General features: G+C 40.2%; 1 protein-coding gene across 3 annotated transcripts in view; it reads left to right on the top strand.

Annotated features, from left to right (window-relative positions):
* Positions 1-19524, top strand: part of ADIPOR2 (adiponectin receptor 2) — a 52076-nt gene that overhangs the window by 19586 nt on the left and 12966 nt on the right. For all 3 annotated transcript variants that reach the window (XM_004278984.4, XM_033404187.2, XM_033404188.2), the window contains 2 exons: positions 2285-2537; positions 16808-16927. In XM_004278984.4, coding sequence (XP_004279032.1) covers positions 2367-2537; positions 16808-16927 — 291 coding nt within the window. In that variant the 5' untranslated portion in view covers positions 2285-2366. The remainder of the gene's footprint in view (positions 1-2284; positions 2538-16807; positions 16928-19524) is intronic.

Raw genomic sequence — 19524 nt, 5'->3', positions numbered from 1 at the left:
AGGTGTAGGAGTTGAAAAACTCACATTAGTATTTTCTTTCTTTCCTCATCCCCACTGGCCACTCAGAGATTTTAAAAGACCTTAGATCTGCCCTACTTGCTGAAAATGCACCCGGTTGGATTTGTGTTGGACTTCTATGTCTATTGATAAATTCAGAGCACCTCTCAGTTACTTGTTCCTTCCTGCCAGCTGTTTGTATTGGATTCCTTTCTTTTCTCTCTTTTTTTTTGGCGGTACGTGGGCCTCTCACTGCTGTGGCCTCTCCCGTTGCGGAGCACAGGCTCCGGACGCGCAGGGTCAGCGGCCATGGCTCACGGGCCCAGCCGCTCTGCGGCATGTGGGATCTTCCCGGACCGGGGCACGAACCCGTGTCCCCTGCATCGGCAGGCGGACTCTCAACCACTGCGCCACCAGGGAAGCCCTCTTTTCTCTTTTTTTTTAATCTTAGTTCTGTGTAATATAGTGTAGTATTCTTAGAATCCTGACCAACGAAAAATTTCTGAGGAAGTAGAATAGAGATTAACTCTTCTGGTTAACAAATAATGGTACTCTGAAGTCTTACTTTCCATCTCCCATCTCACTTCCTTTTACTGTTAAGAATCAGAGCAAGTTAAAGCCTAGTTCTGAATACTTTCCCTATTTTTTATTCTTCTTAGCAAGAAAATCATTTATCCAAGTACAGCAGGACAGTTCATTGTTCCAGCTACTCTTAGAGATTAATGGCCTTGGATAAGTTGCCTAATCTCTGAGCCTCAGTTTCCACATCTGTAAAATGGGGATAAGATACCTCAGAGGGCCATATGTAAGAATTATGTGAGATACCATCTGTAAATTCTCTGGTACAGAATTTAACTTTGTCAATCCACAGTAAATGTTAGCTCCCTCTTCCCTGAAACAAAGTGAAATGGTGGGTGTGAAACAGCTTTGTAAATAAATATAAATCACTAGCATTGTTTCCTCTGTCAGCATTGGGTATTAATAGTGTAGTTTATAATCTCATTATTAGAATATGCTGGCTCAGGCCCTTCTGTGATAGGCACAGGCCCAGATTTGGTGATCCTTAAAGACTGTGTTTGTTCTTGTTCTAAAAACTTGAGAGAACTGCTACAACAAACTCAGATGATTTATGAAACTAACAGTTGGCTAATTCTTAGTCTTGTGTATCCACATGTGAACACTAAGTGCCTGTTTTACCCTCTCTTCATGCTATCCAGACCCTCCCACATTGCCCCACTCCTCCCCTGCCGCAGTAAAAATTTTGAATCCCATGGGATTTATGAGCATAACATGTACCTTGGCTTCTTCCTGTTTTTGTCTTTCTAGTTGGATTGGCTGTGATAATCACCTTATTTGGATATGTAACTTAAATCTCTAAAATAAGCTTTTGTCCTGTAAGTTATGAGGTAGAGGGCCAAGGACTTGAAATTATTGAACTCCTAGGAAACTTATGTGATCCAGTTTAGAGAAATATTGATGATCTCTGAATGTTTTTACCACTTAAGAACATTTAAATATCATCTGTCATGTTCATTAAACATTTATGTGCGCAGTACTTTCTGGGAACTCAGGGATATAATAGGAGTGTGCTCTTGCCTTCCAGAGTAATCTACGTGGAGTTCAAAGCAGCTCAAAAATACTGAAATTTCAGACATTAAGCAACTTAAATGCAAAACATAACCAATAATATGTGCCATGGCAGTCAGAGACGTTGTCTTAGTTCATAAAAGTATGGTGAATTTTGGTTTCCTCACCTGTGAAGTAGAACTCAAAATACCCTGAAGGGTCATTGTGATGATTTAAATGAGATTGGGTATGTAAAACCTAGTTGTAGTACATAAACTCCACATATATTCTTTCTACAGTTAGGTATCTTTTTAATTGAAAAAGTATTAGATGGCATGTGGTAAATACAATGCAGGCAGAACAAAATGAAGAGTAAGCCTTCTCACCACAGACCCTAGGTTCTTCCCTGTGTGCCTCTGGACCAAGAGCACAATTTCAAATAAATAGGTACCTATGTACACATGTGTACGTATTCACGATTGTATACACTTATAATGTATAAGCGGGAACATTATACATGTCGTCTTTGATATCCTGCTTTTTTCATTTAAAAGTAGATTTTGGCAGTCCTCTTTATCAACAAGTGTAGGGTTTTTTTTAATACATTATTATTTTATTCTTAATGATTGCAGAAAATTCTAGTTTTAGTGTAAAATAATACAACATATGTCTTCCCCCATCACTCATTCAAATATGTTAATCCAAAACTTTCTCTCCTTAGGGTCAACTCACTATCCTAAAAGTCCATCCTCCCAAGAAGAAGGAACAGAAAGACCTCTTTGTAAGAAAGGCGTGGATATCCCATGAATGAGACAGCAGAAAACCGACTGGAGTACAGCAGGACTCCAGAGCCAGATATAAGGCTCAGAAAAGGGCACCAACTTGATGGTACAAGGGGAGGTGACGATGACATCCACCAAGGAGATTTGGAGCCTCTTGTAGAGGCATCTGCCCTTTCTTCCCATCATAAAAAAGTAAGTTAAAGTGGAAGGATGGTAAGTAAAACAAATTTATGGGAATGTAGCTGGAGGAAGGATAATAAAAAGAAAGAGTACGGGGACTCTGCTGGAGAGAAGATGGCGTTTTGAAAAGGAACCCTGAGCACATTTGTAAGATTTTGAAGTCTCTTATTCTTAAGGTAGCTAGGAATTAGTTATGCCCTTTCTGTTGACACGTAAAACCGTACTTAAGCTGCTCTATCTTATTTAAGAAAGGAAATGGGTTTTTGTAGTTACCATATATCCTTTATAATTCAGCCATGATTTAGTAATGACATTATCGTTTATATTTTTGGAGAAATCCTAATTGCATGCTGGAACTACTTCTCAGATAGAGTTTATCTCCAGTGCATACCTTGGGAGCCAGTAGAATTCTGGGAAAATAATCTAATCTTTCCTTTTACCTCGCAGAGAAAAGAGCAGCTTTTAAATGATTCAAGCAGCTATACCAAGAGCGCAAAGGTGTAAATATCTGTGAGCAGGTCCCAGTGTCATTGTTAATAGACATTTTGCCATGTGCTTTGGAACCTTGCAATTGTGTAGCACGTTCAGTGTTGTGTTTCTAGTACAGTGTTTCTCAGACTGTAGGTTATGCCCGTTAGTAGTTTGTGAAATTTATTTTGGTACTACAAGCAGTGTTAATTAGACCGCAAATAAAGATATTAAGGTGCATATATGTAGTAATATACCTTTAAACTATGTTATTTGATGAAATTGTTTAACTTTATTTAGATATGTATGTGTTTATAGATATGAATAATATATACATTTCTTACTGTGGGTTGTAGTTAGAAACATATTGAAAGCCTCTATTTGGAACTGCATCTTTACCATCGTAAGAGATAAGCTTATTGTGTGGGTAGTAGTGGTGCTGGTTGGAACTCGAGAGGATTGTCTTGTCTTTTCAGGTCTTTTATAAGAATTTCACCAGAGCACTGTAGAAATACAGGCTATTGTGGCAGGAAATTTAAGGTTATTTCTTCTTTTACCCTTGGTAACACTTTGTAAGCCAGCTTCATACTCTTGGCTAGTTGTGCTACATTGAAAGACTGTTTTTGTGTCCCTGTGTGTGTGTGTGCCCCCGCATATACAGGGCAGGATTAAAAACAAGATTTGCTTACTATGAGTATAGTGTAATTTGGCCTTCAAACTACCATTACTCTTTTTTTTTTTTTTTTTTACATTCATTTTATCTGTTTATTTTTGGCTGCATTGGGTCTTTGTTGCTGTGCGCGGGCTTTCTCTAGTTGCGGCAAGCAGGGGCTACTCGCTGCGGTGCGCGAGCCTCTCATCGCGGTGGCCTCTCTCGTTGTAGAGCACGGGCTTCAGGTACACGAGCTTCAGTAGTTGTGGCTCGCAGGCTCTAGAGCGCAGGCTCAGCAGTTGTGGCGCATGGGTTTGGTTGCTCCGTGGCATGTGGGGTCTTCCTGGACCAGGGATCAAACCTGTGGCCCCTGCATAGGCAGGTGGACTCCCAACCACTGTGCCACCAGGGAAGCCCTACCATTACTCTTTTAAAAGAAGTTTGACAGATAGCTAGGGTAAGAACTTTCTTCCTTGCTTATGGCTTTGCTTTCTTGTTGATGTTTTACAATAACATGTACTAGCAGCTAAGACTCCCCTATTCAGGCTGAGCAACTTGACTTTCCCTCCATTGCTACTTAGGCCTAAGCAGTTATCAAAGCAGTAAGAACCGTCGCTAGGTTTGGATGAGGACTGGGTTATCTTTTCTTTTTTATCGTAGTAAACACATGACATATGTTATTGCTAACTGTATGCACTTTGTTGTGCCGCAGATCTCTAGAGCCTTTCCATCTTGCGTGAGTGAAACATCTACCCATAGAATAGCAACTCCCCATTTTCTCCACCCCACCAGCCCTCGGCAGCCACCATCCTACTTTCTGCTTCTATGAGTCTGACAACTTTAGATACCTCATATACGTGGGATCGCGTAGTATTTGTCCTGTGACTGTCTTGTTTCACTGAGCACCGTGTCCTCGGCGTCTGTCCATGTTGTAGCATAAGACAAGCCTTTTCTTTAAGGCTGAGTCATAGTTTATTGGTATGTATATATCACTCTGTCTTTATCCATTCATCTACTGATGGTTGTTTAGGTTGCTTCTACCTCTTGGCTCTTGTGAATAATGCTGCAGATATCTTTTCAAGGTACTGTTTTTAGTTCTTTTGGATTAATATCCAGCAGTGGGATTACTGGGTCATATGGTAGTTCTGTTTTTAATTTTTTAGAAACTTCCATACTGCTTTCCATAGTAGCTGAACCATTTTACATTCCCATCAGCAGTGTACAGGGGTTCTAATTTCTCCATATCCTCATCAACACTTTATTTTCTTTTTTGATAATGTCTGTCCTAACAGATGTGACTGTGGTATCTCATTGTAGTTTTGATTTGTGTTTCCCTGATGATTAGTGATGTTGAGCATCCTTTTCATATACCTGTTGGCCATTTATATGTCTTTTAGAGAAATGTCTGTTCAAGTCCTTTGCACATTTTTAAGTTGGGTTTGTTTTTGTTTGGTTGGTTTTTGCTATTCAGTTATAGGAGTTCCTTATATATCTTGGATATTAACCCCTTATCAGATCCATGGTTTGCAGATATTTTCTCCTGTCCTTAGGTTACCTTTTCACTCTCAATTGTCTTCTTTGCTATGCAGGAGGTTTGTGGTATGACATAGTCCTATTTTTCTTATTTTGCTTTTTTTGTGATATCGGTGTCATATTTCTTCATGCCCAGCGTCACGAAGCTTTTTTTTTTTTAGGAAATGCTCAACATCTTTAATCATTAAGGAAACTCAAGTCAAAACCTCAATGTGATACCACTTTATATGCACAAGAATGGTTAAAATTTTTTTGCAAGGGGGACAGTTAACAAGCATTCATGAAGATGCGAACCCTCATATATGCTGAGGGTAATATAAATGGTATAGCTGCTCTAGAAAAACTGTCATCAGTTCTTCAAAAAGTTAAACAGAGTTATCATATAACCCAGCAATACCACTTTTAGGTTTATACCCGAGAAATAAAAATATACATCAAAACAAAACTTTATATGTATGTTCCTAGCAGCACTATTTATGAGTCAAAAAGTACAAACAACTCAAATGTCCATCACTTACTTGATGAATAGATATATTAAATGAGGTATGTCCATAAAATGGAATATTTTTGGCAAAAAAAAAAAAGAAAAAAGAAATACTGTTACATACTACCACACGGATAAACCTTGAAAACATTCTGCTAAATGAAGGAAGCCAGTCACAAAGATGACATATTTAATTATTCTGTTTATTTGAAATGTCTAGAATAGGCAAATCTATGGAGACAGAAGGTAGATTTGTGGTTGTCAAGTGCTGGGGGGATGGGGAAATGGAGAGTCACTGCTAATGGGTATGGGGTTTCTTTTGGGGTGATGAAAATGTTTTAAAATTGACTATGTCATGAAGCTTTTCCTCTACATTTTCTTCTAGTATATTTATAGTTTCAGGTCTCACATTTAACTTTTTTTTTTTTGGCTGTGCTGCATGGCTTTTGGGATCTTAGGTCCCTGACCAGATCAAACCACGGCCCTTGGCAGTGAAAGCATGGAGTCCTAACCACTGGACTGCCAGGGAATTCCCACATTTAACTTATTTTTAGTTAAGTCATTTTGAATTCGTTTTTGTGTATGGTGTAAGCTAAGGGTCCAGTTTCATTCTTTTGCATGTGGATATCCAGTTTTTCCAACACCATTTGTTGAAGAGACTATCATTTCCCCATTGTGTAGTCTTGCCACTCTTGCCGAAGATGTGTATATGTGTGAGTTTATTTCTGTGCCCTCTCTTCTGTTGCATTGGTCTATGTGGCTGTCTTTATGCCAGTACCATACTGCTTTGATTACTGTAGCTTTGTAATATGTCTCTAAGTCAGGAAGTGTGATGCCTCAAGCTTTGCTGTTCTTTCTCAGGACTATTTTGACTATTCAGAGTCCTTTGTCATTCCATATGAATTTTAGGATTGTTTTTTCTATGACTGGGGTTATCTAAAAGGAAGTGGAAATGTAATAAGCAGAACTGGATAAGGCTTGACTCGGTTATTGAAGGACTAAAAGGTATTCCAGGCCAAGGGAATAGCAGATGTGAAGACTCAGAATAAGAAATAGCATGATGCTTTTAGGGAATAGTAATAATGATAATAGCTAACGTGTTTTGAGTATACATTGGTGTATATTGATGTGTGAACCTGCAAAACATCTGGTATAGCTAGAGTGAAAGGTACAAGAGTTTCAGTTTGTTAGCAAGTGAGCCTAGACGATCGGGGCCTAAAATCCAGATCTTTAGCCTCCCAGTCCAGTGTTCTTCCACCCTCCAAAGTTCTTTCTGAAATGTGTAGTGTTATGTACTGGTTGAAGTGGATAGACCATTACTTCTAGGCCTCTGGCTCTAAAGCATCAGCTCTTTTAACTGTATTTGCTGAACTTTATAGTTTGTGTTTTGTAACCATCTATAGATAAAAACACAAAAGAGGCATTTCAAACCAGGTTACCCTTGATCTTTAGTTTTATGACTTTATTTTGTATCTCTGAGTTTTTAAGGTATTAAGTTGAATAAAGAGAGCAGCCTTTATGGTTGTCCTACTTTTTCTCTGCTCCAAATTCTTCTTCATAAACGGGGACTGGAGCCAACTCTTCATTCATTCAACCTAGGAATTATTTTCTTGAACTGATTTGCTTTAACCAAACTCATAAGAATGCCACTGTTTATTAGTTTATCATAAGAAATCTAACTTGTAATTAGACTCCCGTCTGCCAGTCACTTCATTTTCTTTTCTTGAGGAGGTCTACTTAGGAAATTCAGTTAAGATTAGAGACAGCTGCTTTGTGAGAATTTAAAAAAAAACTTGGATGATTTTAAAGGTCTTTCCCATCAGTCTTTGATAGCGATAGCTAGTCTTTACAGGCTGAGTCTGTCTGTTGCTAGGCTGGCCAAAGTGAGTGTTCAGATAGACTGGCTGTTGTACCTCTGTTGGACGACAGCAGAGATGCAGTCATCGGTGCTTACTCTTTCAGCTATCATTTTTTGAAGACCCCTTAATTTCTACTAACCCCTGTGTTTGTGTGTTAGCTATATCAGCTTGCTAATGCCCTTACTACACATTGCAGATTTCTAAATTTAAGGCTGGATTCAACCTGTCAACTTTCCAAAAAGACCATCAAAATAACCTGTTGATGTTATAACTGAATCACTTTGCTGTACACCTGAAACTAACACAACGTTGTAAATTAACTGTACTTCAGTTTAAAAAATGGTTAATAAAAAAAGCAAACAAACAAAAATAACCTGTTGATCAGACTAAGCGAAGTTTCTTATTTACTGCAGTGAGAGTGAGCATCACTCTGAAGGGTCTTGCTTTAGAAGGAGAGGCCATGGCTGGCTGTGGGTAGGGTTTGCGGTCTGACTTCTCGTGGTTTAAAGCAGGTCTTTCAATACAAAGATCGTATTAACATTGCGCAGAGCTTGTGATAGATTAGGACAGTTGGAGCAAGTCTGGTGAGCAAGTTCTTACTTGATAAGTGAGTAGGTGTGCCCAGTTCAGTAATTTATTATACTAAGGAGCTGGTTGAGCAGTCTAATGTTAAGTGAATTTCTGAGAAGCTCCTAAAGCTAACAGCAAAGCTGCCTACTGGTTTGTACCCTTAATCTTCCTGGGCAAGGGTTTCCTGAACAAATGAGGTCATGTTGTGTAGGGGCCTTAGATCTTAGTCCTCACAGTTATGTGAATGCAGAAGCCTCAGTTCTCACTGACCTCTGTAGGGCATATACATTTTAATCAAACTTTGCCGTCCTGGCCCCTGGGTATCTTACCATTTCCTTGACCTTTATCTTCTAATTGTGGATAGTGTTATGACCGTAGATCTCTGTGGCACTTTGTCTACTGACTTCAACTAGTATTTAAATATATAATTTATGTCTTGCTACTCCGCTAAATGCACCCTAAGTTTCAGCTGAACTGAACTGGTCTCTTTTCTTCAAAATGGTACTTTTGCTTTTCCCTCTTGACAGTTCTTTTATTTCGTCTTTCCAAAATTCTATTCCTCATGCAGCCTTTCCCGAGCTCCACACTCCCTGTCTTTAAACTGGCTGTACCTTATTTCTTAGTCATTTATGTAGCTAATTCAGCCCCTTATTAGATTGTATGCCCGTGGAAGACAGAGACTATATTTTACTCTTATTTTTTTTTTTGCGGTTCGCGGGCCTCTCACTGCCGTGGCCTCTCCCGTTGCGGAGCACAGGCTCCGGACGAGCAGGCTCAGCGGCCGTGGCTCACGGGCCCAGCCGCTCCGTGGCATGTGGGATCCTTCCGGACCGGGGCACGAACCCGTGTGCCCTGCATCGGCAGGCGGACTCTCAACCACTGCGCCACCAGGGAAGCCCTACTCATCTTTTTAAAATGCCTCTTAATATTTATTAAACTGAATTACTCTGTTGAACTGAGTTGGGCTAAAGCAGATAAACGCCCAATAGACTGATGAATTATTTTCATATAGGACTTTCATCTTTATCACTCTGGTTCTCTCTTTCCAAAGGTAAAATACACTCCAGAGAATTAACATTTTAGGTTGCAGTTTGTACGGATCATCAGAGTTGGATATTGTTGTGTTTTGAGATATAACCCACTTTAACTCTTCTCACAGATGGACTTCTCTGAAGATAGTAGGAGGAAAAGATTTGAAAGTGTTTTTGTACTCACTTCAGAGCATTGACCTCTCTTTAAGTTTAAATATAGTGATTTATTCATAGAAAGCCTTAGAGAATTAAGGTTTATGCCTTTATTTTAGGCAGCTTTGGTTTTAATTATCATTTACAATGTCCTGTTTCTCTTCAAAACTTGTTTTGATAACAGTTAGAGATATGACAACAGGAGCAGAACAGAGCAAATGTTTAACCCTTGTATGTGATCATCTTAGTATAGATGCAGTTTAGTATTGAAACAGATGTTTGGGTGCTGTGGTTTAGTGGCTACTAGAAGGGAAATTAAAAGTAATTTCCACTCATGACAAGGTAGTTCTTTAGAGTTAATATTGGAAGACAGATATTTTTATATATATAGTGCTCAGCACAGACTTTCCAAACCGTCATTATTGGCAGAGCTATAAACTTGCCCGCGTGCCCTGGAGAAAACACTTTTGTCTTGTGTTCTAGCCACTGCTTGACTCTACCACTTAATTCCTACATGTTAACCTCTGTTTAACCAGGGGAACTATATATACCACCACCCACTCTGTGTAGATCCCTAATTAGCAACTCCACAATGCTTGAACACAACAAATAACTATTTATGGTCGTGTTTTAGACATTTGTTTTTTGAAGACATGTTGGTGAGTATTCTGTTATATTAGGGTGAGAAGTGGGGATAATGTTTGGTAGATCAGCAGACTTATTAATACTTTGCTCTTCTGAAGGAAATGTTCTTTTATAAAAATTCAGAAATCTTGCTGACATGTTGGGATGGGTGGAAGTATTTATCTTTACTGGGGTGTGTATTTGACCACTGACCACATTCTGCTTCATAACACATACACTGGACCATGGGAGGTGGAAATATTACCGTTGGTGGTATTTATTAATAAAAAACTGATCCCCACCCCCCCCCCAAAAAAACCTGGTTGAAGCTACATATCTTAGTAATGTAATGTACAGTGAAATTCTTGCCTTAGGATCGCGTTCTTTGAATTGAGGTTAGCTCTTTAGAAGCACCATTTTGGATAGAAGGGCAGTTGTAAAAGATGAGAAGAGAAATGCATACAGGCAGCCCTGATGCTCTGCGAGTTTCCAGCATGCATGAGTTTCAGCTACCATGCGTTCGTTAAATAATATCAGTCCCTCCACAGTATGGTTCAGATTTTAGTTACTGTGGTTTATTTACTGTCAGTAATTCTTAAAGTACCAACTCTCTGCTGTCTCTCCAGTCCACAGATGATGGTGCAAATAGTAGATGTTCATTGTATTGATGACTTCTTTGAAAGTCTGTCAGTGACTGGTCAGTGTACATCTGTTACTCACTTAATCCATGAGACAGCAAAGTGTGTTGCTTCCCAGTGATAAACCCATGCGACCCTTTATAAAAATGGATAATCAAAAGAGGGAATAGGCTGACAAAGATAAAAGTGAAGCAAAGAAATGAACGTGATAATGGCGAACGTGAAAATCAAGTCAAACATAAATAGGAGTTAGAGAAGCAATAGCTGACTGTGGGAATGTTGGCACTGCGTGCCGCCACTTAAAGAGATTCTAGATCTGCAGCCAGAGGATCTTAGTGAGGGCAGGCTTGTCGCCATAAAGGAGTATCGTGTGACAGAGGATGTGGATGGCCAGTGGCAGGCAGAAAGGTCAGATGAAAGGAGTGCCTAAGGATGGTTCATGACTTTGAAAGTGCAAAGAATAAAACGTTGAAACCCTGATCCAAACTTAGAAAGTACGACAGTTTGCCAAGGCATAGAGAATATGCTCACTGTGTGTTATAAGTTAAACAAGAAGGCACACACTGCTCACATCACTCTTGGTAACTTTTTTTAACCAATAAACAGTTAATTCTCAGTGTTTCTGTTCTAAAATATAGCATGCTAAATAAATACTGGTTTTCACTAGTCTATTTCTTTGTACATGTAAAACTGACAGAGATTTTAATGTTTTGACAGCATTTTGTTCAGGTCATGCATAGTCCCCACTGGTCATTAAGATTGCCAAACGTGATTTTGGCTTGCACAGTTTGTACATCCTGAGCTACCATGTGGAACGAGGGCTGTCTGTATGTGTCGTGGCCTTTTGGCCCAATGTCTGTTACCCACAGAAACAGGCCGTTTCATAACTAGAAAACTGTGTGAGGGGAATGAATAGAGCAGGAACTCTGTGGACCTGAGTTGAATTTCTGACTCTAGGTGTGTTACCTTGAACACATCATTTAACCTCAGGTTTCTCATCTCTAAAGTGGTAGCCGCTCAGTGAATACTTCTTGAGTTTTTTGAATGAATGCTTACCATTTAGCCCCGGCACTAGTAACCACTTATTAGTAAGTAGCTCACTTATTAGCATCTTTCACAGAGAAGAATCTGATGTTTTTTTTTTTTTCTGATGTGAACACAGTATTGAACTGTGACATACATAATTTGAGGTGTATAGACCCTCTCTTATTTCTTTAGATCAGAGTTTCTCACTCCCTGGTGACATTTTGCCATTGTAGGATGTTTAACAGTATCCTGGCCCCTACCTACTGGATGCCAGTAGCATTCCCACCACTTGTGACATGTAAAAGTGAATCCAGTTATTGCCAGATGTCCCCTGGGAGGGGGGGGTAAAATTCCCCCTAGCTGAGATCAACCTGCTTTAGACTTTTAAAGTATTTTCTTAATTTATTTCTCTCCTTTCCTGTTTCCCTTCTTCAACCAGACCTTCTCTCTGTTGCCAAAGTGATAGTTTCCAAATGCAAGTCTAGTGCTCAGCTTGCCCTGCTCTCATATCCATTAAATGCTCAGCCCTGCCTGCAGGGTAAAGCCTGAAGCCCAGGAGCATCAGAAGCTTTTAAGGAGCTGGTTCCTACCGAACTCCACCTCCATTCCTCTCCCTCCGTTTTTTAATTTTTTTTTATTTTTAAGCATTTTATTGAGGTATGATTTACACAAACATTGTATTATGGGGTAATTTAAACACATTAAAATGTGTTTAAAATGCCCAAATCTTAGATATATAGCACAGTGACACTACATATGTGTGACGACCACGCAGATCAAGATTCAGATTATTTCCATCATTCAGAAACTTCCCTTTATGCCCTTCCAGTCAGTAACCCCTCCCTCACCCCCATTCCCAGTGGTTGCCATTATTGTGACTCCTACCACAGTAGATTTGTTTTGCTTGTTGCTGACGTTGATACAAATGGAATCATGTGATACACACTGTCTTAATAATGGCTTCTTTCACTTGGCATGTTTCTGCTACTCACCCATATTGTTTTGTGTCAGTTCTTTATTACGGAAGAGTATTCTGTTATATAAATCTATCACACCTGTTTATCCAGTTTCTTATTGTTAGACAATTGGGTTATTTCTGGTTTTTCACTATTATTAATAAAGCTACATTGTATGTCTTTACCTTCTTTAAAAATTTTTTATTATGGCAAAATTTATAATGTAAAATTTGCCATTCTGACCCCTTTAAAGTATATAGTTCAGTGACACTAATCGTATTCACAATGTTGTGCAACCATTACTGTTACTTCCAAAGTTTTTCATCACCCCAGAAAGACTTAAGGAGTAACTCTTCATTCCTTCCTCCCCCCAGCCCAGTGTTTGGGAACCTCTAGTTTACTTTCTGTCTCTGTGAATTTGGTTATTCTAGGTATTTCATGTAAGTGGAATTGTTGTGTGGGGTGCATTTCACTGAGCGTGATGTTCTCAAAGTTTATCCCTGTGGTGGCCTGCGCCAGAACTTCATTCCTTTTTTTTTTGGTTAACTTTTTATTTTATGTTGGAGTATCGTTGATTAACAATGTGTTGGTTTCAGGTGTACAAGGAAGTGATTCAATTATACATATACATGTATCTATTCTTTTTCAAACTCTTTTCCCAGTTAGGTTGTTACAGAATATTGAGCAGAGTTCCCTGTGCTGTACAGTAGGTCCCTGTTGGTTATCCATTTTAAATATAGCCGTGTGTATATGTCAATCCCAAACTCCCTAACTATCACCCCCCACTGTAACCATAAGTTTGTTCTCTAAGTCTGTGAGTCTGTTTCTGTTTTGTAAATAAGTTCATTTGTATCATTTTTTTTTAGATTCTGCATGTGAGCATACGATATTTCTCTTTGTCTGACTTACTTCACTCAGTGTGACAATCTCAGGGTCCGTCCATGTTGCTGCAGATGGCATTATTTCATTCTTTTTAATGGCTGAGTAATACTCCATTGTATATATGCACCACGTCTTCTGTATCCACTCTTCATTCCTTTTTATGACTGACTAGTATTCTGTTGTTAGCTAGGCTGGGTCTCTTCCCTCATCCACAGGCATTTGGATTGTTTCCTTACTCACCTCCTTTGGCCTCACATCACGTTTGCTTTGTTGCCAGAGCTGTGCTAACCTCTGTGCTCTTTGTTTGGAGCTTTTTCTTCCCTCTGTGTTTTTGGATTCGGGCTGTTACCTTTCCCTGTCATGTCTGACTGGTGAACTCTTAATGCATTTTCCAGGGCTTGCCTCAGATGTTACCTTTCTGGAAAACTTTCTAGCAGTGCCAGAGTTAACTTTTCTCTTTTCTGTTTGCATCAGACCTTGTCCATACTATAGACTAGCTCATTGCTATGGTTTTTTTGTTGTTTGTTTGTTTTACTTACAGGGGTGCCTTCCCCACTAGGCTGTGGCACCTACTTCAGTGTTCTCAGCACGTAGCCCATCATCATGAGAAAGACCATCACTTATTTATTGCCGGAGTCCTAGGCCCTGGGATAGTTTCTTTTATTCATTATCTTTGTTCCTTAAACAGATGTGCAGTGTAGTACAGTGTTGTTAAAATCATTTTGCAGATGAGGAAACTGATGCTTATTGAGATTGTATATAATTTTGTCAAAGATCACACAATTTATCATTAGTCAAGGTTTATCTGGCTTCAGAGTCACTTTTATCCATTGGCAAGCCAACTTTTCCTAAAAACTGTTTAAGTGAATAAACAGTTTTTTCCTCTGTTCGGTGTTCAACTGAGACCATACATCTTGCATTCTCAATGTTTTCTGTTTTCTTGTAATAAACATGTGTTAAGCACTGCTGAGAATCAAAGCTGTCCTCCCCCATAGCAGTGCCATTGTTCTCCTCCTCCCTGCTATGGGAAGTTGATGAGTTCATCTCTCTTTCCTGTAGACGTGGACAGTGGTGGGTGCCCACCCAGAGAGGTGCCCTCTCCTCATTTTCCTTTCCTCAGTCTGTAGTAAAGGTCACCTATGTGAAGTGCCTTCGCTTCTGCCAGTGAGGCTGCCTTGCCTTTCCCTGTCAGTGGTCCTCCGTGGATCCAAGTGCACTTGACCCCGTTGGTATCGCAGACTGCCTGCAACTTAGTCAGGTTTTACTTTTGATAGTACAGGAAACATTTAACTGTGTTCTGCGTGCTTATTTGTAGTTTTATTGGAAACTGCTGGCATGATTTATTTGTCTGAGAATCAAGATTGAATCCATGTTTCTGTTTCTCTTTGTGAAGAATGAACTACATGTTAAACATGCATAAATATTGGACCTATTTTATGTTTTATATAAATTTACATTTTATACTTAAAAAAATCAGTCCGCTAATCATTTCAAGCTGTTGTCTATTTTCAGTTTTCATATAATTGATGATTTAATGGAATTTTATCACTTTTATTTTGTTTAATAAGGCACAATCCTTAAATCTTTTAAAGCATCAATTAATCTAGCAACTTCGTAAGTATATAAAATATTGGCACAGCTGTTCTGGGAGCAATGGAAGAAGACAAACATACACTTAAAATCTAGTTTAGGAAGCGTTACTGTGAAAAAGCAACATTCTGTCAAATATGAACTAAAACAGTGTAAGGCAGTGAACAGGAGCTGTACATCAGTTGTCAAGTGAGCAGTCTGGACCTGAAGTGCTGAAGAAATTCAGAAGAGGAGGCGTGTGATGGGTTAGGTGGTGCCTACATTTTCTGGTGAAAATGGCTTCTTGTTTGCGGGGAGTGAAACACATTGAAATGTTACAATGGTTTGTAGCCCTCCAGACGGCTGTGTTAATATCTGTGTTATTGAAATTTCACAGGAATTGGGGAAGCAATCTAAAAAATGTTCCTAGAAAGGTAGAGGGGCTGTGGAGGGGTGTGGGAGGGAAACATGGAACCTTCTTGAAGGAAAGGTAGAGAAACACTATGCGAGAGTAGTTAAGAGGTTTAAACAGGAACATGATGATGGGCTGGCATGGAGGGGCAGGAAGGTAAGTTTTAGGTAAGTAGAGAAGGGGAGGGTGTTTTCTTGGTGAGAATACTAGAGAAGCAGATTCAAGATGGTTTTCTTGGAGAACATAATTAAAAAAAAATTGAGATTGGGTGCATAGCATGTCTCACATGCTGCCTAATAGCCTTTAGTTATCTTGAAAAGTGAAGAAAGTAAAATCTTAGGATTTCTTTAGAAACGTGTTCAAATTCACGTTTTGTGGTAGATGAGCTCCGTGTGCTCAGCGTCCCCGGTTAGTTTTCTGATTGCAGTTCACCCCCTCATGCAGTTATGGGGGCAGTGCTGTTCACCTGGCAGACACTTAGCTTAGGAAGTACTTTCCTGTGGTGTCATTATTCACTGAGTGACAGAACCACCAAATTTTAGAGAATGGAGAAGACTGGAGAGATTTAAACTTCTCCTTTTAGATGGAAATGAGAAAAATTGAGGCTCAGAAAGGTTGAGAGACCTGTCTAGAAAACCATCGACGTTAGCGGTTAAACCAGGCTTACTCCTGGCATCTCCTGAGTTCTAGTCCATTGCCCTTCTTACAACTTCATTTTGTCTAAACCAGCAGGCACCTTGACCTGGAGACTGCAGGCTGTCACATCTTCCTGCATTTCCCCAGACACAGTGATCATTTCCTCACCTGTGTGGAAAGACGATGGGTTTCGTCTTTTTTACTTTTCCACTTTGTTAGTTTTAACCTTGGGCCACTTACTTAACCTCTTTGCCTAATGTTCTTTATATGTTTTGATAAGAATACTATTCTAGTAAGGTGGTTGTCAGGATTAAGTTAGATGGCCTTTTCTTTGTGCTCAGTGTATTTTAAGAATTTGGTAAATGTAGTTTTTTTCCTCCTTTCTTTCTTTTCCCCTAGAGCACTTACCACATTGTATTTATTTTACACGTGCCAGGTGGGATTCTTGGAGATTTCCCCTCAATAATCTCTCAACTTCATATGTGTAATAGTATTATGTGGTCTATGGGTATAATTCTTAAAATAAAAAAGCATTCAAGGCTACTCCTTGAATAGGAATGCTGCTGCCATAGTTCAGTTGTCTGTCAGAGAAGAATCAGGCACCTCTTGTTCATTTTCAGTACTCATAACCATTCTATAATAAACAGACCTTGCTTCCTATATTGTTACTTGTCTGAGCCTTGTTTTGACCTTGAGAGAATTTCATTGTAATTCTTCAAGGAAAAGGTATTGTTTGGTTCCTTTGGCTCCTGGTCTCTGTCCCTGACTGTTTCTGTGATTGCCTTGCAGAGCTTGGAGGAACGTCGGTGCGATGATGGAGCGTCTCAGGAGGACGAGGGGTTTATGGGCATGTCCCCCCTCTTACAAGCCCACCACGCCATGGAGAGGATGGAAGAGTTTGTGTGCAAGGTAAGGTGGCCCTTTCTTGTTGTTTCCGTGCTGTATGTTTAGTCCTTCCCAAACAGGAAACTTTAAGGAGAGAGGCGTGTGGTGGTGTGGGGGGCAGAAGCAGTGTCAAGACTTTAACCCTGTTCAAGGCACAGGTTCTGTTTGCCTGCACAGCCGTGATAAAGGTTTGATAGCACTACATTATCCAGCTGGGAAGCAAGGCTTTCCTGAAAATAGGTTCACAGAGTAGATGTCTTGTTGACCATTTAGACAAGACAGAATGAAAAAGTTGGGGGGGTTCGATGCCTGGAGATGCTGGAGTGCCATCTCCAAGTGCCTTGAATCTGTTCCGCTGTGATAGCGAGTGTGCTGCTCTTCTTAGGGACCGTGTGGCTAATCAGACTCCTCTTCACATAGTTTTCACACACGTCTGGTATCTTCAGTGTAGCTGGTATGTTTTCTGATTCATTAGGATCCATGTGGGGATTTTTTCCCCCCTAAAATGGTAACTGGAATTGGGGTTGCTTGTTTAGAGAAAATGGTCAGGGACCCTGGTACGGGTATAGCCGCTCGGTCCATTCTGTAGGAGCCCTGGCAGGTATGACCTCAGGTCAACACAATTCAGTGTGTGTGTGTGTGTGTGTGTAAATTCATTTATTAAACATTTTTGAAGGACTCTTGATCATTTAGAGAAAAATTTTTCTGACACTTAGCTTTTTCATGAGTTTTATGAAACCAAGACTTTTTATGCGTGTAGTCGTAGATCCTGAAAACTAAATTTAGGTTTTCCTACATTCATAATGATTCTAGAAATAATTGGGGCCAGTTGACTTAGAGTCCTATACTTTGGACCAGAGCTGAGAAGAGAATGTTATAATCTGGATATAGACATCTCTTCCAAGACAGAGGATTGGGGGGTGGGGGGAGGGGGGGGAGGGGGAGGGGTGTCTAAACATTTACGGATCTACTTTCAGAGCCTCGGAAATTTGCATCATTGTTTGAAAACTGGTGAAGAAAAAGCCAAGCAAAACAATAGACCCATTCTAGTAATCAGTGTCTCTGGAGAATCGGCACAAAAGGATAGAAAAGATATATTTTGTTTTTCAAAAAGCAAGTTTGGTGTTAAATCTCAAAGTCAATATTCAGTGTCTGGCCATTAGGGACTTTTACATTAATGGATCCGTGGGGTCCTGTAGCTAACTTGACTGTCTTTTTGTTCTCCCTTCTGAACCAAGAGTAGAGAATAAAGCAGATAAAACTTTCCAGTTTAAAAGCTAATGGGAGAATAAATGGGCACTTTTTTGCTACAGACTGTAATTTACTGAAGGAAAAGTAGTGATTATTCCCAGCCCCTTATCATCCGCTAGCAGTGTGTCTGTGATCACAGGGAGAGGCTTCGTGGGTCGCCCCACACACTGTGGCCCAGCACCAGACCGTCCTTGATAAACCTAATGACACAGGGTTCTTTCTTGGATTGGAAGCAAGTAGACAGTTTAGAATGAAGTGTCCTGTCACCTTGCTGGTCCAGGTACTTTCCCTTTGGGGAAAGCTTTTCTTGTAGGGATAGGGAACAAGACCATTTAGGCTTACGGAGCATCCAAGCTTGATCTTGGTGTCTCTTTCCCAGCCTTCAGTAGATGCTGTTTACGAGCATCGTCATGTGGGATCGGAGGTGTTCTGTGGGTCACTTTTGTAAATTAAGTTTTGTGCATTATATGGTCTAACACAAACCTCGTGGACCATTGCTGAGATGTTTGATTTAGGCATTGTCCTTGTCAAGCTTATAAATAGATGTGTCTTTGACTAAGCTGTGACCTTATTCTTCCCCAGGAGGGGAAAGAGAATACCTGTTTGGGTTGGTGTTTGGCTACACTGCAAGTTGAGCCACGTGGGTGCAGTGTCTGAAAATGACACTAATACAGTATAATTATGAAAGCACAGCTCCTTGGCCCAGTCTTTAGACACCAGAATGTTTGTTTAGAAACAATGGGGAAGGTCGCTCTGACCGTGTAAGCATGTAAGAAACTTGGCATTCTTTTGGACTATTTTGGCTGTGTGGTGGATGACACAGTAGCACTTTTCATATGATCACAGCAGAGCTGTTTCCATGTTGTGAACTGCCTTGAGGGAGGGGAGGATTGATTTCTATCTTAGAAAATAAAATTCTCCCAAAATAAAACAGAGTAGCAGCATCTTGTAACAAATTATTTTATTTTGTTGTATGTTAGGAGCAAGCAGGGAATGGCCAGATTAGCCCAGGCCTCAGGTTTTGAGTTGGAAGGTGAAAGGGCCAGCGGGGAGGGTAGGGAGAGAAGGGAGAGTAAGTTTGAGTGTGAAGAGTGTCACTGCTATTCTTCAGTTGTTTGTGCCCACTCCCTTTGGAGTTCCACAGAGGATCAGTTCTCTGAAAACACCCCTAAGGAAGGATTAGGGGGAGCAGAGGACAGCAGACTCTTGTGGAGGGAAAGGGTGAGCATGGTGGCTGGCAGGTGTGGGGTTCAGCCGTGCTGCTGGCCACAGGGGTGTCGATGTCAGAGTGGAAGCCACAGGTAGACATGCTACTGCATCCTTCCTTGCATCTTTTTGGCTCAGCAGAAGCAGGTTAGATGTTAGGCTTA

The sequence above is a fragment of the Orcinus orca genome, chromosome 11 (genome assembly GCF_937001465.1).
Source record: "Orcinus orca chromosome 11, mOrcOrc1.1, whole genome shotgun sequence".
Lineage (NCBI taxonomy): Eukaryota > Metazoa > Chordata > Mammalia > Artiodactyla > Delphinidae > Orcinus > Orcinus orca.
The sequence above is the reverse complement of the archived record's forward strand: the minus strand, read 5'-3'. Positions and strand labels throughout refer to the sequence as shown.